General features: G+C 39.3%; 2 protein-coding genes across 5 annotated transcripts in view; both read right to left on the bottom strand.

The window, feature by feature from the left end:
- Positions 1-3,095, bottom strand: part of LOC120528081 — a 146,556-nt gene extending 143,461 nt beyond the window's left edge. For all 4 annotated transcript variants that reach the window (XM_039752091.1, XM_039752092.1, XM_039752093.1 and 1 more), the window contains exon 1: positions 2,884-3,095. The gene's annotated coding sequence lies outside the window, so the exon portion shown is untranslated. The remainder of the gene's footprint in view (positions 1-2,883) is intronic.
- Positions 3,096-7,042: 3,947 nt separating this feature from the next.
- LOC120528083 (CD209 antigen-like protein C) overlaps positions 7,043-26,723 on the bottom strand; it is a 38,322-nt gene continuing 18,641 nt past the window's right edge. Inside the window, exons 5-6 of the mRNA XM_039752098.1 lie at positions 24,316-24,443; positions 7,043-7,768 (exon numbers count right to left, since the gene is read on the bottom strand). Coding sequence (XP_039608032.1) covers positions 7,618-7,768; positions 24,316-24,443 — 279 coding nt within the window. The 3' untranslated portion in view covers positions 7,043-7,617. The remainder of the gene's footprint in view (positions 7,769-24,315; positions 24,444-26,723) is intronic.

The raw sequence follows: 26,723 nt of genomic DNA, 5'->3' as shown, positions 1-26,723 counted from the left end.
ATGCCTGATGATCAGTTCTAGTGTTTTCCTGACTATCTGGCATTTTATTGCAAAAAAATATATAGATTTGATGTGCTATGACATGAACTCATCATGCCGGAGAATCAAGATGTTCCAAACGCCTACTCAGATGAGCTGCCTCAAATTGGGACCCAAGTGCTGCTGTGCAGTGGGCAATGCCTGACCACATTGGCTCTCTGATGGCTTTGACTCTTCTGGGGATGAGGCTCCCGAGGGCTTTCTCTCATCCCCTTTACCATGCGAGAAGCCTTCCTATAGGAAGCTGTGGCAGAGCTACTCCCTCGCACAGTAGAAAGGAGTCCTGTCTCTTGTCTGAGAGCTCCGTGAAGTTTTTTTTTACGGTGGCTGGAGTGACAATCCTGCCACCAACCCCCATTGATTTCCATGCGAGTATGGAGGACTGCTTGCAGGGCTGAATGTAGTTTAACGTTAATACCCAGAAGGAGGTGTTTCATCTCACAGGGCGCCCTGGATATCATTGAGAGAAGTTGCAGCACATGGCTTGATGCCAACTCCGGTCTGTACCAGGAACTGAGCAGGATGACTGTGAGGGCTACGAGGGCAGATAAGGAGGCATTTGTTAGTGGAATCTTTGAGCAAGTGACACACCATCTATGGTCTAGTGACCCATATCCTGCTTACAGAGGAATCAAAGTATTTTGCACATTTGAATCTGTTCCTTGGAGAGTCGCAGTCAAGGCGGCTGATGGAACGTACGTCATACGTATTACGTATGACACTGCAGTTGTCACCCACTGGCCAGGCTACTTTGAGCAGCTGTTTAAAGCTGATCCTCCAGCTAGGGTGTTGGATATCTCTGGTTCCACGGTTCTTGAAGCTGATCCTCCAATTAGCTGTGAACCACCCAGTCTCACTTCTGCAGGCTGGTCTTTGATTCCATTTGGGAGACAGACATCATCCCAATGGACTAGAAAGTGGGACTTGTTGTCCCTATCTGGAAAGGGAAGGGTGATCGTCTGGACTGTGGAAACTAAAGGAGGATAACACTACTCTCTGTACTGGGTAAGGAACTTGTTAGGGTTAATGTCAATATGATCCTTGATCACTTGCTCACCTACCAGTGACCAGAGCAGTTTGGTTTTGCAGTTTTGAAGTCTACCATCAACCACATCCTGGCACTGAGGGTTCTTATGGAGCACAAATGTGAATATCGACAGAGTTTCTTTGCAGCCTTTGTAAATTTTCTTAAAGCTTTCGACTCAGTTGATCGACCTGCCCTGTGGGACATCCTGAGACTTCGCAGTATCCCCTCAAAGTTGCTGGATATTATGGCTAGCCTGTACTCTGGTACTGTGAGTGCTGTGCAAAGTGGAGGCAGAGCCTCTGTATATTTCCCAGATGATTCTGGGATTCATCAGGGGTGTGTTCTTGTTCCTACTCTCGAGAGACTGAGCAAAGAGTCTGAGTGTCTGGGCTGGCGAGTGTCCCGGATAAAAACCAAGATCCAGGCCTGTAATGAACTTTTGAGCACAGCCATCAGCAGTGTGTCTGTCTGCAGAGAGAATGTCAACCTTGTCGAGAGGTTTACTCACCTTGGCAGTGAGACTCATGTCTCTGGTGACTCTTCCGATTAAGTCAGCAGATGGATTGTGACAGCATAGATGGGATCATGAGATCGCGGGAAAGGGGTGTGTGGAACTCCCAATATCTTTGCAAAAGGACAAAGGTCCAAGTATTTAGACTTCTGGTGCTTCCCATTTTGCTATATGGTTGCGAGACATGGACAGTATCCAGTGACCTGAATCAAAGACTGGACTCCTTTGGTACTGTGTCTTTTCAGAGAATCCTTGAGTACTGCTGGTTTGACTTTGTGTCGAATGAGTGGTTGCTCATGGAGTTTTAAATGAGGCATATTACGTTCAGTTGTGAGGCAGCGCCACTTACGGCACTACGGCGATGTAACGCAATTCCCTGAGGGCGATGCTGCTCACAGGATCCTCATTGTTGAGTACCCAAGCATCTGGACCAGGCCAAGAGGACGCCCATGTAACACCTGACTGCAGCTGATAGATAGTCATTTCTGGAGGGTGGGACTGGACCACGTGTCTGCCTGCAGGGTTGCCAAACAGGTTCCTGAGCTGTTCTGTTGTGTGGTGGGTGCGGCAACACACAGTACCAGTGCATGCTCCCCATCTTGAAATGAACTCACATGACATGACATAAACTCCTGCTGTTATCATCCATTTAGCTCTTCATGTAACTAGATGGGAATTCTTCTATTTTCCCTTTTATCCTGTTAGTATTATATAAGATTACAGCTGTTTTATTAGGAAAATGAATTATATGCTTAGCAGAAGGGACTGTAGTGTCTTTTCTGATAAACATGGTTGTGAATATTTCAATGCACCTGAAGTTACATCTAAACTCCAGGTGAAATTAAAAATACACACAAAAGTGGGAACTAGATTGTGTCCAGGATTAAAATGTAACAAATCCTGTCCTGTTATATGAGACCCACCAAAAGGTCTGTGCATACCAGCTTATCAGTGGGAGGATTTGTCAGAAACATTTGAACACAAAAGTTAATTGTGCAAGTTAAACTGCTGTGTAACTCCATTATTAAAGGTCTGTGTGTCTGTCCTTACAGTAGATCACTGAAAATCATAATTCCAAAGTATAAATTCACAATGCCAACAGTACCTGTTTGAAAAGGAGGTCGAGAAAGTTGATCAGCAGAACAAAAAAATGTATACGTGAGAGTGAGATTTCCTGTTCACCGTGAATGCCAACGGAAAGAAAATGAAAGCTACAAGAAAAGCTGAAGTAAGGCTAGTACTGTAGTTGTCGTTCTTCCAGTTGTTAAAAATCTTAATCTAATTGGCCAGACATGTCGACACTCACCTGCGTTCAACTTTCCATGGTTTCGCGTCGTGGATTAACTGGATCTCCCAAATCAGGCAATCGTTCAGGAAAGCTTTAAAACACCGGTGAAATCTTCACCCTATGCAAAGACGTCGCTTATCACGAACATTTTTTACACCCAGTCCTACGTAAGCACGAGACGCTTGTAGCATTTAATTACTGCAGTCTGCACTTGAGCCGAGCTGCAAGTTTCTGTTTAAACGCTGCAAAACAACTGGAGAAGGAAACAACGTGTGTGCCAACCAATCAAAAGATGGGCGGTAACCATCCGACTCGCTCACGTGCATGTGTGTAAATGAATAGCAAATACTAAAAAAAAATAAAGAAAACGCGACTGTGCAACACGGCCAGTAAGGTGAGAATCACAAGCTCGTTTTCACTCTTCTTCACGCTTTATTTAATTTTGTATGTACTTTGTAAACAAATTTTAAAACCAGTTCGACTCACTTCTGTAGCTGGAGCTGTTATGAAGATGACAGCGCCCGGTGGAATTCAGCGCCTCCTCACCACTGGCGTAGCAAAGGATTGTGCAAATTGTGCAAGTAGGAGGGCGGGGCCGTATAGAGTTTTTTAAATAATTTTTAATAACTTAACTAAAACAACGGTTCCATAGTCTCGATGTAGTGGTTTCAACGTTCAATGTCTTGTGACCACCTGACGTCTATGGCTGACGACGAATTGGACGCTGCTGCTGATCTTCTCGTTGAACTCTATAGCGCCGACATTTCAATTGTTGTCATTTCGTGCATGTTTTAAATCGATCCTGTCAACCAAGTTGACTGTTTTTTTAGTAGCTGAACTGTTACTGATAGGTCACTTTGCACTGTCTTCAACTTCCAGTGACGTTTGCACGGCTTACACGTTACTGCTGACTATACAGTGACTGAGGCTGCGTGTGGAATATCGTTCTCCATGTTAAAAGTTATCATAAACGACCTCAGAAACACCACGCTGCAAGACAAACTTAGTGGCTTGGCTGTACTTTCAATCTTAAAAGAGCGTGCCAAACAACTTGACGTGTCAAATATTGTTGTGAGACTTTCGTGCGACAAAACGTACGCAAGCGAGTATTTTAAGGTACCCTCTGTGGCAACCCCAAAAGAAGAAGAGGAAGAAGTGATATTATAAGTAATATGATTTGTGACGTGTCAGTCAGTTCCATTTTTGTAAGCTTTAACAGTTTAACCTGTCTTACTGTGCATTATTGTCACTACTGTGAGGATTTGTGAGCGTCACCACTTTATGATGTCCATTTTCTCAGAACTTGTGTAAAACGGATCAATTGTGTACTAGTATCCTCTCAGACGGTCTTGTTTTAATTTGTTATTAAACGAAATGACTTCATTTTATAACACAGAACAGTGTCTGCTTTCTAATTTATATTACAGTTTAATTATCTTCTTTCACAAAGTTGTCTTGGAAAAGTAAGCGCATCCACATTTTACATATATTTATGTACTAGCGTACAATTACCCGCATGGCGCTTCCCGGGTCCTCCCTGCGTGGAGTTTGCATGTTCTCTCTGTGTCTGTGTGGGTTTCTTCCCACAGTCCAAAGAAATGCAGGTTAGGTGCATTGGCGATCCGAAATTGTCCCAAGTGTGTGCTTGGTGTGTGTGTGGGTGTGTGTGAATACATAATGGGCAGTCGGAAAATAAAGAGTACACCTTATGAGAAGAATTTAGGAGTCATAGTTGATTCTAAGCTGTCGACTTCCAGACAGTGTTCAGAAGCCATTAAGAAGGCAAACAGAATGTTAGGATATATAGCACGATGTGTGGAGTACAAGTCCATGGAGGTTATGCTCAACCTTTATAATGCACTGGTGAGGCCTCATCTTGAGTACTGTGTGCAGTTTTGGTCTCCAGGCTACAAAAAAGACAAAGCAGCACTAGAAAATGTCCACAGAAGAGTGACTAGGCTGATTCAGGGCTACAGGAGTTGAATTATGAGGAAAGATTAAAAGAGCTGAGCCTTTACAGTTTAAAGAAGATTAAGAGGTGATATGATTGAAGTATTTAAATTATGAAGGGAATTATTACAGTGGATGGAGACTGTTATTGTAAAATGAGTTCATCAAGAACATGTTGACACAGTTGAAAACTTGTTAAGGGTAAATTTTGCACAAACATTAGAAAGTTTTTCTTTACAGAAAGAATGATAGACACTTGGAATAAGCTACCAAGTAGTGTGGTAGACATTAAGACTTTTGGGACTTTCAAAACTCGACTTAATGTTTTTTTGAAAGAAATAAGTGGATAGGATTGGTGAGCTTTGTTGGGCCGAATGGCCTGTTCTCGTCTCATTCTAGCAGAAGCTGTGAAGAAGGCTAACAGAATGTTAAGTTATATAGCAAGATGTGTAGAATACAAGTTATAAAGCGCACTCCTGAGGCATCACCTGGAGTACTACGTGCAATTTTGGTCTCCAAGCTACAAAAAGACAAAGCAAAGGTAGCAGAAAGACCAGTGAAGAACAACTAGGCTGATTTCTGGACTAAAAAGTATGAGGAAAAATTGAAGGAGATGAATTATTTAAATTTAAGAAAATAGAGATTAACAGGTGACATGATCATAGTGTTATGAAAGGAATTGATACAGTGGATCCAAGCTATTACTTTAAAATGGGATCTTCAACAAGAACACAGAGACCAGTAGAAAGCTTATGTGTAAAAATGTTTAACGATTTTTACTCACCCAGTGGACCACAGACATATGGAATAAATTACCAAGTAGTGTGGTAAATAGTAGGACATAAGGTGCCTTAAAAAAACTCAACTTGATGGTAATTTGGAGAAAATAGGTGGATATGTTTACTGAGTTTAATTGGGCTGAATGGTCTGTTCACATTAAAAAAATTCCAATTTTGAAATGATGATGATAACAATTACCATAAGCAGCTTACCATAAGTAAGGAGTGTGGCATAGTGGTTAAGGCTATGGATGCAAAACCTTAAGGTTGTGGGTTCAAATCCTGCTACTGACACTGTACGACTGTGATCAAGTCAGTTCACCTGCCTGTGCTCCAATTATAAAGACAAAAGGAATGCATCCATTTGCATCTGACATCATCTTGGATAAAGGTGTCAGTCAAATACGTAAATGTAAATTTCTCTAATTCTCATAACTCAATGCAGGGCCAAGTGGTAGTCAATCACAGGGCACACATTCAGAGCCAGTTTATAATCACTAATCATCTCACACATTTATCTGTTGGGAGGTACCTGGAAAAACTTCTTGTATAAATAGGATAATTTTCATTCTCCATACAAAGATCAACTGGACTTGACATTCAAACCACAAGTACTGGATGTGTAGGGCAGTTGTACTGACAAGTGCACCACAATTGTACCATATTTTCAATTACTTTTCCTTAAAATTCAATTTCATGTGTGTTATACAAATGGCATCATTATAGAAGTGACAAACAGGGGCAATGCAAGCTAATTTATGAGACAGAGCTATAAACATTAGAAAGTTACACAATGTTAAAGTGAACTGTATGCTGTTAAATGAAAAGAAAAACTAAAGAACATAATAGAGTTCAGAAGGTGTGAGATGAATAAAAATGCAATGAATATCAAATGACCAGCCCTCCTGAGGTTAGCTCAGGAACACGTAAATGATGAAAGTTGTGTTGTGACTAAAACATATAAAGTATATAATACATCCCACATAACTCTACTTATACAGCGGTGGCAGCATCACATCCCATTATCAGGGTGATTCTCTACAGCAGAGACAGGAAAACATCACACCAGAAGAAAAGAACTAAAAGAGTAAGTTTTAGAAATGGAAACAGGCCTCAAAACTGTGGCTGGTATTAAAATCCAACCCTCAGTGGTCCAACAATTGAAAAACAAAATTATATTGGAACAAAATAAGAATGAAAAAAGAGTCTCTGAGTGGCAGACTTAGAGTTCTTACATTAAGAATCTGTGACCCATTTTCCCACAAATACTGATGTTTAAGTGAGCCTTAGAGAGCTGCAGGAAAATCTGAAACATCACGATACCTGAAAAAAATGTGAAGCTGCCACTGCAGCCAAATGTTAACATGATGGCTCTTGATGCTTATGCCAAATTCAAATTTCTTTTGTCTTTAATTATTTAATGACATATACATAAATTTGCCTGAAAACATAGCTTTACCATGCAAGTAAAATATGAAAATAAATTTAATTCTCAAATTCTGGAAAACTTTCTAATCACCTGGATATTTATGCACAGAAATGCATTAGGTGGTAAATGCTGTGGCATTTGTTAGTCAAATAAATATAAGAAAAGCACAGATCTATAAAATGTTAGTTTTCCTAAATTCTGAAAGGATTTCACTATGGCATGTAATACGTTTGGACTGATATACAATCATTAAAAGATTATATAAAAATTACGATAGTTGTTTCCTCATATGGAAATAAAGGTTTCTCATTTCACTCATTTTGTATTCTGCTTATCCAGTATGGGGGGACATTGCTTATCCCATTACTGTTCACAAAATGGCAGCAACACAAATATTTTAAAAAGATGACAGCTTTTCATTTTATAAACTACACAGAATTTGCTGTTTGCTCAAGCCTTCCTCAGAACATGACAAGATGAGATAACCTTCTACTCCCTGCACAAGCTAACAGCTGCATGATTTACTGCTGAAGCAATCCTCATAATGTGTGAAGACAGTAGCTCCGTCATATGGCTGACACTTCTGACAGCAGTTTAAATAGGAAGCAGAGTTGCAAATGCCTCACAGATCCTTTTTGCTGTAGTTTCACATGGGAAGTCATGCCAACGTTTCCACTGAGACAATAACCACATCTGTACACAGTTTTCTTCTTGGCCACCATTAGGCTCAGTCATGTCCCAGAACCTGAAATAAAAGAGGAGACATCAGTTCTTTGCCTTATCTGACCAAACAAAAATTTCATGTACATTAATACACGTATATAATCCACATGTATCCACATGAGGTTGGCCATGTAAATCATGACAAAAGTTTGTGACAAAGGTTAGTATATGCAGTATCAAGTTACAATATTGCTAATCTATGGTCAGTTGACAACAAGAGAGATGCGGTGGAAGCAGGGCATAAGACAAAAGCCCAGGCTCACTTCTGACAATACCAGTGTGTTGAAATTAAAATATTCTCAGTTTTAAAAAATTACTTGGAAAAAAGTACTACAGTGTGTAAACTTATTTAATGTACAGTACTTATGGGAAAGAGCTTGCTAGGATTTCAGCTGAAGTTGTGTTTACCATACAGTATGTTATGACTCCATTCCAGTAAATGTGCATTTAGGATTGGAGTGTAACTGCAATTGCTTTAAATGATTAGGATTAGGTGAGTTTGACTAAAATACAGAGAATCCATATATTATTTATAAAAGAAACAAGAAAACACAGAAATTCATGAAAACATTAAACCAGTTGTGAAGAGTACAAGCCATTCAGCAGAAAAATCTATTCATGGAGATTGTCCAAAATGCCATCACTTTAAGATTTGAAGGCTCTACTATCCATCACACTGCTTGATCATTTATTCTACGTATCTATATTGTTCTTTGTGTGAAGAAAAACTTCCTAACATTTGTACAAAATCTACCCTTAACAAGTTTCCAACTGTGTTCCCCTGTTCTTGATGAACTCATTTTAAAGTAACAGTCTCGATCCACTGGACTAATTCCATTCAGAATTTTACAAGTTGCTTAAGAAACAGATTTGGGCAGCTTTGAATCAGATGCGCTCAGCCTCAGATGTAAGTTGTTTAGCTTGTAGTGTTATGCATTTGTTGCAGTAGATGAAATTGCTTTTAAGGCAGGGTCCTGCACAGTCCCAGTATAGGAATGGAAGCTTTACAATCATTTTTGTGATTGAAATGAGCTCATCTACGCCTGTTCATCCGAGTATCCACCTGTTTGGTAACTAGTGAGCACAGTTCAGGGTGGCAGGTGACACAACCTCACACGTGTCCACTTACACATACAGACACAGTGGCAGTGATGGCAACAGTCATAGCAATTAAACATTGAGGTAAGTTTCAAACAAAGTGGCTATTTGGCTTGTCTACATCACCGATGAAATGAGCTGCTCCATTTGGTAATAGTAACATAAAATGTATTTAGGATTTCAGTGCTTGAAGCACATCTCCTAATTAATAATATATGTACATGTACAGTATGGCAAGACAGCATTTCTTTACCAGTGAATACGAATCTGCAAATACTAAATTTGTGTCATTCATTTGATTTTAGAGGGCAAACTAATGTTTACGAATATAACTCCTAAAATGTGAAGAACACAGAAGCACTTCTGTCACATATTAGAATGTTGTGTTACTGATTGTAACGCAGTCTCTCTGGATTAAGTAACTACAGGTAACTTTTGTAATTGTGGATTTGTATAAAGGCTAAGCAGTAACAAAGTCTGACCACTTAGGTGAGACACTTTAGAAACAGCATTGCAAAGGCTCTTTTACAAGAGTCCTGAAATAATGGATTCGTGTAAAATGACCTCCTCCCATTAAATGTTACTCTTTAGTGAGCTTTTAACAAACTAATGAACTTAACATAAATCTTACAATATCAAATGTTGAAAACCTAAGAAAGGGATTCTCTGACAAATATTTTGTTACAAAAACAGCTTTTAAGGGTTTGTTTAAATGTAAACTTCCTACATTATTTTCAAATTCATTAATTCAACAGTACAGATATAATAATGTTTGAATTTTTATTTTGTGTTATTTTAATCAGTGTTTTTCAGTTGCTGGAGAAAAACTATCAGAGTTTAAATTTAAAATTTGCACATGGTCAGATAAATCAGTCTATATGTCCATATATCAGTCCAATATGTGCTTCCTTGTCCAGCCTTTTTGGTGAAATTTAGTGGCATAACTAAGGTGTGTTGAAGGCCATAACACTGTGATGGCAGACCAGAGCTACCATTTTCTGATTGTGATCTTGTGGAGTAAATCCTTTCCACACCTGCTCTTCAGTTTATGTTCAATGATCACTACATGTGGTTTGGCTCATTAGTGTGCATGTTAAGGTGATAAGGTGCCACATAAGAGGTTGGGCATCACATTAAAAGGAGTGGGAGTTCAGGGTGATGTTTGTAGATGGCTGCAGAATTGGCTCAGACACAGGAAGCAGAGGGTGATGGTGTGAGGAACCTCATCAGAACTGGCCGATGTTAAGAGTGGTGTTCCACAGGGGTCAGTGCTAGGGCCTCTGCTATTTTTAACATACATAAATGATTTAGATAGGAATATAAGTAACAGACTTGTTAAGTTTGCAGATGATACCAAGACAGCTGAATCAGCAGATAATTTAGAATCTGTTATATCATTACAGAAGGAGTTGGATAGCATACAGGCTTGGGCAGATTTGTGGCAGATGAAATTTAATGTCAGTAAATGTAAAGAATTACACATAGGAAAGAAAAATGTTAGGTCTGAATACACAATGGGCGGTTGGAAAATCGCTAACAGAATGTTAGGTTAAATAGCACGATGTGTGGAGTGCAAGTCCAAGGAGGTTATGCTCAACCTTTATAATGCACTGGTGAGGCCTCATCTTGAGTCCTGTGTGCAGTTTTAGTCTCCAGGCTACAAAAAGGACATAGCAGAGAAGAGAAGAGTCCACAGAAGAGTGACTAGGCTGATTCCAGGGCTACAGGGGTTGAGTTATGAGGAAAGATTAAAAGAGCTGAGACTTTAGAGTTTAAGCAAAAGAAGATTAAGAGGTGGCCTGACTGAAGCGTTTAAAATTATGAAGGCATTTAGTCCAGTGGATTGAGACTGTTATTTTAAAATGAGTTCATCAAGAACATGGGGACACATTTGGAAACTTGTTAAGGGGAAATTTCGTACAACCATTAGGAAGTTTTTCTTTACACAAACAATGATAGACACTTGGAATAAGCTACCAAGTAGTGTGGTAGACAGTAAGACGTTAGGGACTTTCAAAACTCGACTTGATGTTTTTTGGAAGAAATAAGTGGATAGGACTGGCGAGCTTTGTTGGGCTGAATGGCCTGTTCTTGTCTAAAGTGTTCTAATGTTATAATGTTAGTTTAGAGGTACAGTATATTCTGTAAAGATTCAAATGTGAAATAAGATATCCATCTGATTTTGACTGTTTGACTAATTTCCTTTTACTTTTAATTGACTAAAACTGATTTACGTTTTCTTGGGGAAAAATGAATTTACTTTTTGTATACTATAACTAGACTAAAACTAACAATAATTAAATGACTAAATGTGACTAAAAATGCAATATAGTCAGAAGTCTAAGACTAAAACTAAATAAAAATTTATTGTAAAAATTAATACTGCTTTCAACCCCTGCCTAGTTTCAGTGGTAGTGCTGCCGCCTTGCAGTTAGGAGATCTGGGTTCACTTCCCAGGTCCTCCCTGTGTGGAGTTTGCATGTTCTCCCCGTGTCTGCATGGGTTTCCTCGCACAGTCCAAAGACATGCAGGTTAGGTGCATTGGCAATTCTAAATTGTCCCTAGTGTGTGCTTGGTGTGTGGGTGTGTGTGTGTGTGTGTGTGTGCGTTGCAGTGGGCTGGCACCCTGCCCGGGGTTTGTTTCCTACCTTGCACCCTAAGTTGGCTGGGATTGTCTCCAGCAGACCCCTGTGACCCTGTAGTTAGGATATAGCGGGCTGGATAATGGATGGATATTGTCGAGCTATTCAGTCATAAAGCATAGACCAGTGGAGTATTTCAGTGATGGTTGTGCTTCTGAAAGATTCTCCCATTACCGCACAGGTTCTCAAGAGCTCATACAGAGTGACCATTGGGTTCTTGGTCACTTCTATTACCATGGCCCTTCTCAGAAAATTACTCAAGTTGGCCAGGTGGCCAGCTCGAGGAAGAGTTGTGGATGTTCCAAACGTCTTCGATTTAAGAATAATGAAGGCAAGTATTTTCTTAGGAATCTTCAATGCTGATGGAATTTTCTGTAGTCTTTTCCAGATCTCGGCGTGACACAATCCTGTCACTAAGCTCTGCATGGTAATCACTTCAAATATATGACTTAGTTTTTGCTTTGCTGTGGGATCTTTTCAAATAAAAATTGTAGAAGCTGAATACATTCTGAATCCACTGTAAGTGTGACTCAGTTTGTGTGAAGACTAACAGCAGTAACCTTGCAGTTGTTTACTTTAAATTACTGGGATCCTCTGTTGTTCTGCAAGCATACACTTGTTCTATACCAGGACCCCCCTTCTCAATCAAATTTCCCTTAGATAATAATCTGAACACTGAAACTGCAACTATTGCAAAACTTATAAGAAAAGTGCAACAGAACAAACAAACATTATCACTTGAAACAATCTCTATATATATAAAATCCAACATCTGTCTGTATGTCTACTTTTCACAAGTTTCACAAACTAATTAATGGATTTAGATCAGGTTTTTTTTCTATAATTTGCTTGAACATTTCGGTTGATTTTGGGACTTCTCTCATTGCGCTAAGAATCATAGTTCGCATGCAGGAGCGATATATTCACACTAATCCGAGACAGAGGCTATGGGCCAAGGGGAGGGGGAAGCATGATGTCAAGAGTGGAGATTCGGCTGGGGCCTTCTTCACTCATGCGCCAGCCTCCATTCGAATCGCTCTTGTCTCTTGCAACATTTTGGAGCGGACCTTGCCTCTGCTTAGATACCAATACCTGTTTTTTCATTGATTTTTAAAGTTTGTTCTGTTTCACTACTACGCGGGCGGAGCCACCGGGTACGGCGAGTTATTTTATGCATACAAGAAATTTCCAACATTGCACCAATGGGTTGCTCTCAATTTGTTTTACCATCCTTAAAAAGGCAAACTAGAGCTGGCTTAAGTTATGTTTCAAACTGAATGGAAGATGTCTTTCCACTGGGCAGAGTGCTCATCACCTGCCTAATACCATCCCAAAATTGTATAGAATGTCCTCTATGGTGGGACTTTAAATTCATATATGTATGCCTTTCAAAACAACACAATCAGATCAGATTGTCAAAGGTGAACTCCAATCAGGGTCCAGACAGATCTAGGATAATTTAAGTAAACAGGATTCAGCTGACCACTATTTACAGTACCACAACAAAGGGTCTGAACAGTTACTGTATAGATTCAGTTTGTGATTTTAAATAAATTTTCAAACCTTTCTGAACACATTTTCACTTTGTCATTATGGGTTGTAGAGTGCAGATTGATTGACAAAAATGACAAATTTATGCATTTCGATATACTGTATAGTATATTTATTTGTTTCTTTTTATAAAGAACTTTTAAAAAAGGACTGTTTACAGCTATCTATCTATCTATCTATCTATCTATCTATCTATCTATCTATCTATCTATCTATCTATCTATCTATCTATCTATATATCTATCTATCTATCTATCTATTACATAGATCATATCTATCTATCTGTCCTTGGGCAAGACACTTAACCTACCTTGCCTGCTGGTGGTGGTCGGAAGGATTGGTGGCGCCAGTGTTCGGCAGCCTCGCCTCTGTCAGTGCGCCCCAGGGCGGCTATGGCTACAAAGTAGCTTATCATCACCAGCGTGTGAATGTGTGTGTGAATGGGTGAATGACTGTTGTGTTGTGAAGCGCCTAGGGGGGTTCTTGAACTCTAGTTAGGCGCTATATCAAATACAGGCCATTTACCATTTACCATCTATCTATCTATCTATCTATCTATCTATCTATCTATCTATCTATCTATCTATCTATCTATCTATCTATCTATCTATCTATCTATCTATCTATCTATCTATCTATCAGTTGAGTGAGATCAACACAGATTTTCACAGAGCTGATATTCTTGGGCACTACCACCATGCAGCACCAGTCCTTGGTCATCTTCATTTTACTAATCACTCACAGCTTTAGTTCTTATCAAGCTCTGTTTTGTCCTTGTAATGGGACTGACTGGGGTGCCACCTGGGAGTAAGGGGTCACATATGGCCTCAATTGGAAAGTGGAAGGCTGTCGACCCTCCCTCAAGCAATTGCAGTGTAGGGTAAGCTTTCTTCAGCCTCTCTATCTCTATACAGTTCAGTAATGTAATTAAATTAAATGTAATTATTGCTAGTTTGCCCAAGAAAGCCAAATAAAAATCTTTAACAATATATACATCTTCATCTAACAAAGCTCTTCTTTTAGAGAGAGACTCAAAGTAATGCCTACCACTGAAAGAGTTTAACCATATAATAGCTTATCAGTTTGTATTCAAGTCTTAAAATGTTTACTGCCTATGTGTAATACTTTATATTTAATTACATCAAATCATCCACAAATATGCTTAAACCAGTGTTTGCTATATGTCTCCGTCAATAATAATAATAATAATAATAAAACGTTTTATTTTCATAGTACCTTTCCCATGATCAAGGTGCTTCACAGAGTCTCAGTAAAAACAGCTGGTACACTATATGTAACATTGGGTGCATATATTTTCTGCATAAAGCACTAAAACAGTTAAATACAGGACATGCAAAGCAATAAATAGAATAAAAACAATAAACCAGAGTAAATACAAAATTCAATACAAAAATAAAACCCTGAACAAATAACCTAATTTGTGATATAACAGACACACAAATTATCCTGATCATCTGGACAGAGAGGTAAACTGAAAGAAGGCACAAAATGTTAAGTTAAGTTAAACATTTTCCTGAACAGATGAGTTTTAAGTTGTTTTTTTAAAAAATGAATTGCATCAGCTGATCTAATTAATTCGGGAGGTCATTTCAAAGGTCTGGGTGCCATACATCTTCTGACCCTGTCATCCACAGAGTGCAGGTTAGTGTGGGGCACAACAAGATTACCAGAATCAGAGGACATTAGCGGGTGAACAGGAGCTGAGTGATAGAGAAGGTCATTGATGTAGTCCAGTGTGAGGCCATTTAAAGCTTTGTAGGTTATTATTAGAATGTTATATTCAATCCTATAAGACACAGTGAAGTCAGTGAAGGTGAAGTAGGATGGGTGTGATGTGCTCGCTGTTATTGGTTCATGTAAGGGCTCTTGCAGCAAGAGTTTTGAATTAACTGGAGCTGTGATATAAGATTAGAAGGGGCACCTGCCAGTACTGAGATACAATAATCGATGCAGAATGTGATAAAATCATGAACAAGGAATTAGAAAAGGAGAGGAATGAGTGAACACTGAATATGTTATGGAGGTGGAAGTAAGAAAGTTTCTTAATGTGATTTATGTGGGTAGAATACGAAAGAGAGGAATAAAAATGACACCAAGATTCCTTGCATTTGGAAAAAGGTCTGATGAGATCACCATCAAGAGTGATTGTAAGGACATTAATTTTCCTAAGTTTTGCTTTAGTGCCAAATCACAAAGATTCAGTTTTGTTGCAATTTCATTTTACAGAGTTCTGCTCCATCCAGATTTTAGTTTCATTGAAGCAAGGTGTGAGCTGAGAAAGCTCTGATGAAGTTTCACTTTTAACATTGAAATAGAGTTGAGTATCATCTGCATAAAAATGATAACCCAGTAGAAACTATGAATAATATGACCAAGGGGAAACATAGACACAGAAGAGCAGAAGACAGGAGCCTGAGGAACATCTTGTCAGATTGGTTATGAGCTGGACCTGCTGCTGCGAAGACTAACAAACCCCTGCTAATCAGTCAGATAGGACTTGAACCTCTGCAGGGCAGTGCCAGAGATACTCAGCGTGTTCTCCATTCTGGACAGTAGAATGTCATGTCTGACCTGAGTGTCAAATGCTGCACTGAGGTCTAACAGAATTAATATGCTGGTTTGTCCAGAGTCTGCTGTCATAAACAAATCATTAGTTATCCAAAGCAGAACAGTTTAACAGCTGTGCTGTGCCCTGAAACCAGACTGAAAGGGTGGGTAGGAAAATTAACAGGTTGCTCCATGTCAAAACAGTCTAGCAAGGGCAGCAATTCATTGGTCATTTTACATGTAGGAATATCAATACAGATGTTGAAATCACCAAGAAGAATTACCATCTGGGAAAAGGAACTTAAGTGGGTTAATATCCATCCATCCATCCATTATCCAACCCGCTATATCCTAACTACAGGGTCACAGGGTCACGGGGGTCTGCTGGAGCCAATCCCAGGGCGCAAGGTAGGAAATAAACCCCAGGCAGGGCGGCAGCCCACCACAGTAAGTGGGTTAATAGTTCAGTCAAATCAGGTAAGAAAGACCCATTGTATTTTAGGGAATTTCTAGTTTATTATTAGATTATTAGTTTTAGAAATTGACAATTGACAGGCAGTTGGTATTCTCTTGCTGTTTAGCTCAGATGTAACAATTACTGTGACTTCTCCACCTTGTCTTCAGCTGCATGTTTCTGCGATGTTGTCACCTCCATACGAGTGTTTTTGCCAAGTTTCTGATATCAAGTTTTGGAGTCTGTAATGAATTTTGATAGCACCATTGCTTTGCCATGATGCTACGTAATCTGACTGTCCTATACTTACGTACAGACTATGTACTCTCTCAGGCAGATAAATGTTTTTTTTTTTGTCTTTTTTTGGCTGCTCCCATTTTGGGGTCACCACAGTGGATCATCCGTCTCCATCTATTCTTGTCTTTTACATCATTTTCTGCCACACTGACTGCCTTCATGTCTTCTCTTTAGCCTTCCTCCTTTCCTCTTGTCTGGCGGTTCCATCCTCAACATTCTTTTCCCAATGAACTTCTAATATCTCCTGTGCACGTGCCCAGAGCATTTAATTTCCAGCTTTGTCTCCTGCCTTTTCGTCAGTATTACCGTCTCCAAACCATACAATATAGCTGGTCTCACTACTGTTTTATAGACCATCCCTTTCACTCTTGCAGGTACTATTCTATTGCAAATCACTCTTCTCTACTCAGCCCACCCTGCCTGCACTCTCTTCTTCACTTCTCTGCCAAACCTTCTGTTGCTTTGAACTGTTGAACACAAATATTTAAATTCATCTACCTTCACCACCTCTGCTCTTTGCAGTCACACCCTTCTACCACCTTGCTTCTCATTCCCCTTCTGTCCAGTATGCACCTCCACCTCTCCAGGTTCATCTCAACCTCCTGTCTACTCTCACTGCAGAACACATTGTCATTTGTGAACCTTTCTATAACCAAAAATGTATATACAGTCGCTTCTTTGTTCATTTATTTACATTAAATAAGGTAGAATAAGATAGAGCACAATAAGTGGTTTTACATAAATGAACAAATAATTTTATTTCATATGTAAATATTATAATGCTGTAAATAAATTATTATGGTGCAATAATAATTATGTCTAATTAATAAATTCAGAAATGTAGCAAACTTTTCAAGTATACTTAAGAAAATAACCTAATTGTCATCCTCATAAAATATGTAATTACTTGAACAAAATATCTGCAAAAGGGAGGATAAGTAGATCAGTACAGTACAGAAAAATACAGAGCACATCCAAAAGATGGTGCTGCCAATCTGTGCTTGGTATCGTCTGTAAACTTAACCATCTTGTTCTTATTTTCCTATCCAAATCATTTATATATCTATTATCTATTATAAAAAAAAATCTTGGGACAAGACGTTTTTCCGGCAAGGAGACATGATCTTTTGAAAAGAGACAGAAAGACACTTTCACGTCCCATGAGACAGGCAAGTCACGTCATACTTGCAACCTTTGTAAACAAGTCCTGTTATACGCATACAGAGCAGGTTAGAGATAAAGGAAGTAGGAAAATTAAGAAGTCTCAAAAAATGATAGTAAAGATCACATTAGCACAAGCAAATGGAAAATATTATTCGGTGAAATAACGGAACAGCGAAAAGAGATTGCATAGTGTTTGTGGACAAAAGGACAGGTGCTGTACAGGCTTTAAAATCTTTGAAACACCACACAAATGCCGATCACGCAGCACGGCAGCAAGCTAACAGCAATCCAACAGCTAATGGAGCAAAGAAGAAGTAAAAAAAAAACAACTGTTACTTGTTTCGCGTACCTGTGGGAAGGGGTGGGCGAGCGAAGTTCAGATCACGTGGGATGAAAGCAGCAGCAGCTCATCGAGCAAAGAGGAGGTAAAAAAAACAACTGTTACTTGTTTCCCATTGTATCACCATTTAAGAGGGGTTTTGGAGGAGCGACTGCATCTCCTTGGGGAGCATTCAGCCCCCCCTCTTCAAAACGGTGCAAATTGCTGGTGGTGGTGGGAGGGGGGGGGGTTTATAAGCAAAGCGAGCAGGGGGCGAAGGCCCCTAGTACTGTATATATATACAGTAAAAACAGTATCAACCCTAGCACTAACCTCTGTGTGACACTAACACATTTAATATCATCTAATTGTTATAAATAGCCCTCTTTTGACCTCCTAAAAATCTAAATTGGGACAGATGAGCAGAAAATACATTCTAAAACCATATTGTAGGTTTGTAAGTAAAATATTGTACTAATCAGACTTCTTTTAACAGGTTAGGTAGGACACAAGCTGTATGCAAGTGCTTCTCACACTGGGTTAAGTAAGATGCTGACAATTAGAGTGGAAATGGAAGAATGTCCTTTTAATCAGAAGGATTTGAGAAAGAGGGCAGAGAATATTAGATAAAAAATTAAAAATAACGGTTCTATGTAGGCAATAAAGCTTGACTTGGTCTCTGTGATGCTGAACAATATGACAATGTGGATAGCAAAAACTGGAGATTGCTAATTCTGGGATATGGTGTAGGAGAACACTACTTTACCCTCAAAGTGATGTACTTCTGTCTTCCGTGCTCTTAACTACCTAGAGCAGGTGTAGGTGTCAAACTCCGGTCCTCGAGTCCCGCCATGACTGCAGGTTTTCATTCTGACTATCTTCTTGATTAGTGACCAGTTTTTGCTGCTGATTAAATTTTGTGCCTTCATTTTAATTAACTTGACTCAGGCCCCTTAGTTGTCTCTTTTTCTTTAATTAGCAGCCAAACAATAATGAGACACAAAACGAGCCTCCACATGACCAGCTCACCTGTGCCCATCACACAATATCTGAAAATAAAGAAAGGTGAAGGTCTCAGTAAGGTTGATCTCTCAGGTCACCAAAACATTTTGACTGTGTTCTTAGAAAAAACAGAAAATCAACAGTTTTGGAAATGTCTGTTGTGGCAGAATGAGAGCTGCAAAAAGCCATGGAATTAGATGATAATTAGGTTTAATTAACAGCAAGAATCAGATTCTCATTAAGAGATTGCTTGGAGTTTGAAATCCCAGTTTAGCTGGTCATCTGTTGGCTTGTTTCATGTCTCATTCCTGTTTGGCTGTCATTTAATGAAGAAAAGAATCAATTGGGAGGACTGAATCCTTAAAAACAGGGCTATTAAAATGAAGGGAACAGAAGTTAATTAGCAGTGAAAACAGGTCACTGATTGGGAAAAGGGTTAGAATGAAAACCTGCAGCCACCGTAGCCCACCAGGCCTGGGGCCTCATGTATAAATGGTGCGTACGCACAGAAATGTTGCATAAGAACATTTCCACGTTCAAATCGCGATGTATAAAACCTAAACTTGGTGTAAAGCCACGAACATTTCCACAGAACCTCATACCCTGTCGTACGCAAGTTCTCTGCTCGGTTTTGCAGAATGGCAGCACCCACTGTCAAAGCAGTGCTACTGTTCCTGTGTGGTTATCCTTTTCTTTCCTGATGTGGCCTTATAAATACACTGATATTAATCGTATATTATTATTAGTTTAATGCATCTGATTGTAATTAACCTGTGACAATATGTAGCCATAGTATTCCAAATACCATAACTGCTTTAGCGTTGTTATTCTCACTGCACCTTCTTTTTCTTCTTCTTCTTTCAGCTGCTCCCGTTAGGAGTTTCCAGAGCGGATCATCTTTTTTTTTTCATATTACTCTCACTGCACCACTCGGAGTATTTATATCACTGTATCTGAGTGTGAATCAAGCAGCAGCTGACCGGAAAGAGAATTATCAAGCCACGGCAAAATGTTTCAAAGTCTTTCCTGCACGGACCTCGCAGTTCAGAAACAATTTCATCCCAAGAACTATAAACGCACTCAATCAATTGCTTGTCCTTGTACTTATAAGTAGAATTACCTCACTGTAAACTTGCACAACAGTTATAATATTGCACAACCTGAGCCACTTTATAAAGCATGTATTTACATATGATGACGATATCAATTTTAAGATGAAATGTTTATTATATTATACAGATAAAACTTTAACTTCATTTAAATAATCTATATTCTTCACTGGGACTGATGTGAAGGATAGAATAATTAAACATGTACTATGAAGATATTTCAATGTTCCTTAAACGTTTTGAAGAATCGTCGCTCAAAGCTTACAGATGGCTTAACGTCTATTACAGAGCTGATTGTGTAGCGATTGGTTACTTACTTGGAGAAAGAAAAGCAAGGACTGCAGGGGCAGCCACACCAATATATATATTGAATATAAAACAGAAAGAGAATATAAAACAGAAAATAACGACACAGATAAAAAAATGCAGCGGCAAATTTTGACAAAAGTTAAACGCTTGTGTCATGAGCACGAGGCGGCTATGCAGTGTCCGCAACGGATGTGGCCATCCGCCGTGCATAAGATACCATATTGACATTAGCGGGTGAAGGGGCCATCGATTCTTTATCTGCCCAGGGTCGCCACGAGCCTAGAGCCGCCCATGAGTACTGCTGCAATAAATAATTTCATTGAAGGTCGCCCACAATCACTGCGCCGTGAAACCCATGTTTAATAACGTGCTTTAACTCATATCATCGTGAAAATTATATCACGTATACATCTCAGCATTTTAGTTATTCAGAGAGCTGTACTATCACAAATGTAATGGACTCTGTGTCCAGTCGGAGGAAGAGAGCCGGTTTAAGAAGCAAGTAGTGATTCACACACATAGAGCACATAGAAGATCACATACAAATCAAAGCATTTAATGTGCTACTTTAATTACGATATGATTTGAGAAACTGGTTAATTAAATGATTTTAAGATGAAGTTTATGATGTTCTGCTTTAATGACAAAATAAACTACATGATTAAAGTGGAAACTTCGAGGTTGAAGTTGACATTTCGTGCTTTTTCCCCACTGTGTGCCTTTTTTTTCTCTGTACCCTAATAAGCTTTCATATGACACTCAGATGGTGGGCTACAACTCGCCTTTTCACAGCGACTTTGATATGTGACAACTTCGTTTTTATTTCCAGCACTGTGCGACTTAGTAAACTTGAGCTTTTTGAGTTTCTCCAACACGCTATGTCATTCGATCAACTTCCTTTTGTTGATTATACCACGGTTTAAATAAAAAAATTGTATGTTTTTCCTTTGCCTCCACTTGGTATTCACTGACATTCTTATATTTTCCCCCCGTGCTTTTCCCATTGTCTTTTCACAGAAGGCTGAGCTTAAAGGCGATTTATATTGATTTGCATATTCAAAGAGGCGTAATTCTGGGAGGAATTGGGGTGGGACAGCACGCGTGCATGAGCGTTACTTTTCACGCTGACCAGGATTTATGTAAAGGAAGAACGCGGAAGTTGGAGTACACAAAGATTCCTGCATCTGGATTTTTCTGTGCATAAGCACATTTCGGCTTTTGTGCTTACATCATGTTATAGTGCAAATTCTACGCATGCCGTTATGCATGAGGCTCCTGGAGTTCCACACTCCTGACCTAGAGTCACAGCACTGATCTATAGCAGAATGGAAAATTGGATCACAGCACACAATTACCTTAAGCAGCATGATTAAATAGCCATTTTAACATTTCTCCCACAGCGTCTACAACTGTATGTGTCTTGAAAAGCCACTGTTCTGTCTGATGCCAATCAGAAGTACATGGTGCTACGGCTGGGCAGGTACACGGTGTAGGTTTTGTTTGTAGATTGCATATTGATTTCTACTTAAAATGTACATATCATCCATAGATAATTTATTGTATATACTAACACAGTGTTTCCCAACCTCGGTCCTGGGGACCCACTGTGGTTGCAGGTTTATGTTCCAACCGGCTTCTGTTTTTAATTGGACTACTGGGCCAATTAAGTGATGTGTTATTTCCCAAGTTCTGTATTTTGGGAACAATATAGAAATTAGAAAACTAAGTTTGGTAATAAATATATATACATATATATATATATATTGTGGAAGTACTGTGTTAAAGAAAAATGAAAAGAAAAGGAAACAACCCTGACATAGACAGTCATATATATATATATATATATATATATATATATATATATAAATATATATATATATATTTACACACACACACATAAACATATATATATATATATATACATATCTAGCGGACATGTTGTTCAATACCACCACGACGAAATATCTTTGGTTTATTTACAATATTTACAATAATTTCTCTGGTCACTCAGACCCAAATTATGGTCACTAAGACCCAGTAGTGCACACCTTCACCCCAATACAAAGTCCTGGCCACAAATGCCTTTCTTGCGCAGCGCCTCCACACGACTCAACCTCTGTGCACTGGTCCTTCCTCCTCACGACTCCAGCCCTGAATGAATGGCTTCGCAATAACTTGCAGCATCAGACATTATGGGATCTGTAGTTTATTGTGTTACCAGCGCTTCATATACCGGGCCATTAATAACAATAATACAGCCCCTAATGAATACACTGAGTATGGCTTTACCAAAACAATCATTGATGGCGAATAAAGTACATGGTGAGTCCCGGATGAGAGTTTCCGCAGTAGCTGGATTTATGAATACCAGGTGTTCCCGACATTCCTCCCTTCGCCGCTTCTTATTGTTTCGCTGCCTTTTGGAGGTCTTCCTGGTTTTCTATGTACTGCGTGATTACGTGAAGGCGTGATGATGTCACACGAAACTCCGCCCCACGCGCGTTGAAGCTCATCTCCATTACAGTAAATGCAGAAAAACAGCTTCCAGTTATGACCATTACGCATAGAATTTCGATATAAAACCTGCCCAACTTTTGTAAGGAAGCTGTAAGGAATGAACCTGCCAAATTTCAGCCTTCCACCCACACGGGAAGTTGGAGAATTAGTGATGAGTGAGTGAGTGAGTGAGTGAGTGAGTGAGTGAGTGAGGGCTTTGCCTTTTATTAGTATAGCGGACATGTTGGTTTTTATTTAATTTCTCTGGTCACTCAGACCCAAATAATGGTCACTAAGACCCAGTAGTGCACACCTTCACCCCAATACAAAGTCCTGGCCACAAATGCCTTTCTTCGGGCCGCCTCCACACCTCCTCTGTGCTTCGTCCTTCCTCCTCCCGACTCCAGCCCTGAATGCCCCTTTACATGGTTCCCGGATGAGGACCAGGTGTTCTCCCTTGGCCACGGCAGCTGTCCTCCCGGCAGCTCTCCGGGTGTCTCCCAAAGTCTTCCACGGGCCCCTACAGGGTGGAGCTTCCATGCCCTGTACCCGTGGCCCCCAAAGCAACCAGGAAGGCAGCCCCCACGTGGTCCCAGATGGGCGCACGCCCACTTCCGGTCTTCCAAGGCATCCTGGCCGGGTCATCGCCCCTGGCATCCACGACAATATATATTAAAATGTACCAAGCAGTTATACAGGAATATATATATTTTTCTTTTTAACAATATTTTCTTCTTGATTTTCATTCAGCTTTTCTAGGTTTTCTAATTGTTTAATTAATCCATTATTTACTAATTAGTGGGTCTGCCTAAAGTAGCTGCAGCCTTTGATTATTCTTTGTTGTTTGCCTGGGTGTCTGCCCTGCTCATTTTTAATTGTCATTGATAAGATACAACAAAGGGGAAAAACTGAGCAGAGAAAGGGCAAAATATAATGAAGTCAATAAAAGAGAGTTAAGCATTTAAATCTATAGCAAAAGCAGGAATATTTCTAAATGTCTTATAAATGTAAAAATCATGCTTCTGTACTTTTCTGAATGTAGAATCAAAGAAAAATAATACAAGCTAATTAAATGAGCTCAGTGTTATCAGGTGTTGTCACTGATTAGGAATCTGGTTGGAACAAAAACCTGAAGTCACAGGGGCACCACATGACTGAGTTTGGGAAACACTGTACTATAACAGCAGAGTACGATTTCAGTTGCTCTTTTAGGTTCTGCTTATTATTACAGAAACAAAAATTGCATCCATACTTACATGTTTAGTGCCAGCACTGCTGGTAGGATTTGGGGAAAGAGTCAGTAAATTTGAAACCATCGGTCAGCAGTTTATATTTGACAACAAATAAAATGCTTTTTTATCTAAGAATAGGCTAGAAGGACACCAATCATTTTTCATATTTATTCATCTGTAAAATGTCTTGATGATAAAGAGTTAGAGTTTGTCTTATAAAAAAGAGGGAAACATATCCTGAGGCGTCACCCTTTGTTCTTGCCTTATTCTGTTTTGCTGCATTCTTTAATTTAAGCAAGATGCCCCAGTATGAAAGGAGTTTCCTTACCTGTATTTTGGGTCTAGAGGTCTGCTGTCCACCCAGACAAACCGGCCTTCTTTCTCCAGATCAGTTAGGCCAATCCAATAACCATATTGTTCACCTGTCAGGATATTAGCTTTATCTTCTAAAAAATTCTGATCAGAATAAAAATTCAGTGAGGCTTTCATACAGTTAAACTCAATCAGTATATAGTTCATGTATAGGTTTGCATGATAGCCATAATATAGAAAAATTAATTATCATTTATTATCAATGCAAAATTCAATTCTTTTCTTCCTATGTCTGTTAAATCATTAATTAGTGACTGAGTGGCACAGGTTAAGCCCTTTTTCTGAAAGAATATTTCTGAATGCAAGCCCTGAATTTGGCTAAAAAATCCAAATCTAAACCAATGCCAAAGAAGAAGGAGAATTACATTTGAAATCAAACACTAAAAAACAGATATTAGAATTGCTTAGAATTGCATTAGAATTTCAAGTTATAATCTAGCAGAAAGTTAAAACTAACATTTCTTTGGGCTTAAATAAAATTTGGTGTATATCATCCTACAAATACAAAAAACTGGCAACTTTTATACAAATTTGAGGAATAATGGCTCACCTAATTAATTATTAATTTTAAAAAATATATATAAAAAAAAACTTGGCCAGAAAGAGAACTTTGTATATTATTTGGAGTGTTAAAATACTTTTTAAATGATTTTTCTCTGCTTTTCTCTCCATGAAAGAAATGAAGAGCAAATTATAAATGGCTTTTTGTACTAATTGAGTAAGAGTACTCTTGTTATCTGTCACATATCTCCTAGACCCGCACCCAATGATCCAGATCAGCCATATACAGATATTCCTGCTTTTGCATATCCCCTGAGCGACTTGTGCCAGCTATTTTGTAGCACTGAGTTGATGGACTCTGTGGTTCCTCTTGTGATGCTCTTTTAAAATCCAGTGTAGCTGTTCTGAAATTTTAATCAACTATAATGTATAATACTGTATACTGTATATACTGTATAATACAGTGCTGGCCATTAAAATTGCAACATTAGCACACCAGGGTGGACATAAAAAGATGTGTTTGAGATACACCGCCTGGACTTTCCCACAGTAGTATAAAATGAGCCTGCAAAGTGAACTTTATTGAGTGAACGCTGGCAGTTAGTGTATTCTTAGGGACCAAACATGCCATGGTGATGAGGACGACAGCCATACAACACGGCCAACTCTCAGACTTTTGTGGAGATATGGCAAGGTAAAATATCCTTCTGGGACATTAGCGCTCATGTTGGATGAAACGTGAGTGCAGTGTTAGGGTTAGGGTCAGGGTTAGGGTTAGTGGGGGATTAGGGACCCACTGAAGTCTGCGGTCTGACACACACACAAATGGGAGGACAAACTTCACTTATGTATGGTAGTGCTGGACCAAACAGCCACATCACAGACTCTGGCCAAACACTAGGGGTAGGTCACATGCCAGATAGTGCCTGTATGCATTGCTTAATGTTGTTTGCAGCAGTATGACCTTCTTACTCATCATTCATTGCTTCAGATACCCTTGGCCCTTAACTACAGACATCTGCAACTGCAGTGGTGTCAAGAATACCACCTGTGGCAGGATGACTGACATCACCTAGTGTTTTCAGATATTTGTTGGTTCAATTTACTGCACCATCATGGATGAACCTGAGTTTGCAGTGAAAGGCAAGAATTTTGCAGCACTATGCAAACCCAGAATCAGGTGTTGCGGTTGGGTGTACCATTTGATTGCACACTCATCCCCACCTCATACACACTGCTGGTGCATTTACCAGCCAGCAATATAACAACAACAACAACATTTATTTATATAGCACATTTTCATACAAACAGTAGCTCAAAGTGCTTTACATAATAAAGAATAGAAAAATAAAAGACACAATAAGAATACAAAATAAGTCAACATTAATTAACATAGAATAAGAGTAAGGTCTAATGGCCAGGGTGGACAGAAAAACAAAAAAAAACTCCAGACGGCTGGAGAAAAAATAAAATCTGTAGGGATTCCAGACCATGAGACTGCCCAGTCCCCTCTGGGCATTCTACCTAACATAAATGAAACAGTCCTCTTTGGATTTAGGGTTCTCACGGAAGGGCTTGATGATGAGTATATATCACAGATGATATATCACAGAGGTGTTAGAGGCTGAGGTGTTGTCATCTCTGCAGTGGTGTCTTGGTGCCATATTCTAACAGAAACCACATGATGTACCATCTAGCACTTCTTCCTTGGCCTGAACATTGTCCCTATATTACCCTCATTTGAGCACATTTAAGGTACAGTTGGATGATGACTGGAGTACAACTGAAGCTTTGGCTTTAATATAAGCTTCAAGGCAAGCCATTCCACAAACACTCATCCAGCATCTATCCTGTCATGTAGAA

Source organism: Polypterus senegalus, chromosome 4, assembly GCF_016835505.1.
Source record: "Polypterus senegalus isolate Bchr_013 chromosome 4, ASM1683550v1, whole genome shotgun sequence".
In the NCBI taxonomy this organism is placed as follows: domain Eukaryota; kingdom Metazoa; phylum Chordata; class Cladistia; order Polypteriformes; family Polypteridae; genus Polypterus; species Polypterus senegalus.
Note: the sequence above shows the minus strand (reverse complement) of the source record. Positions and strands in the feature narration are given on the sequence as shown.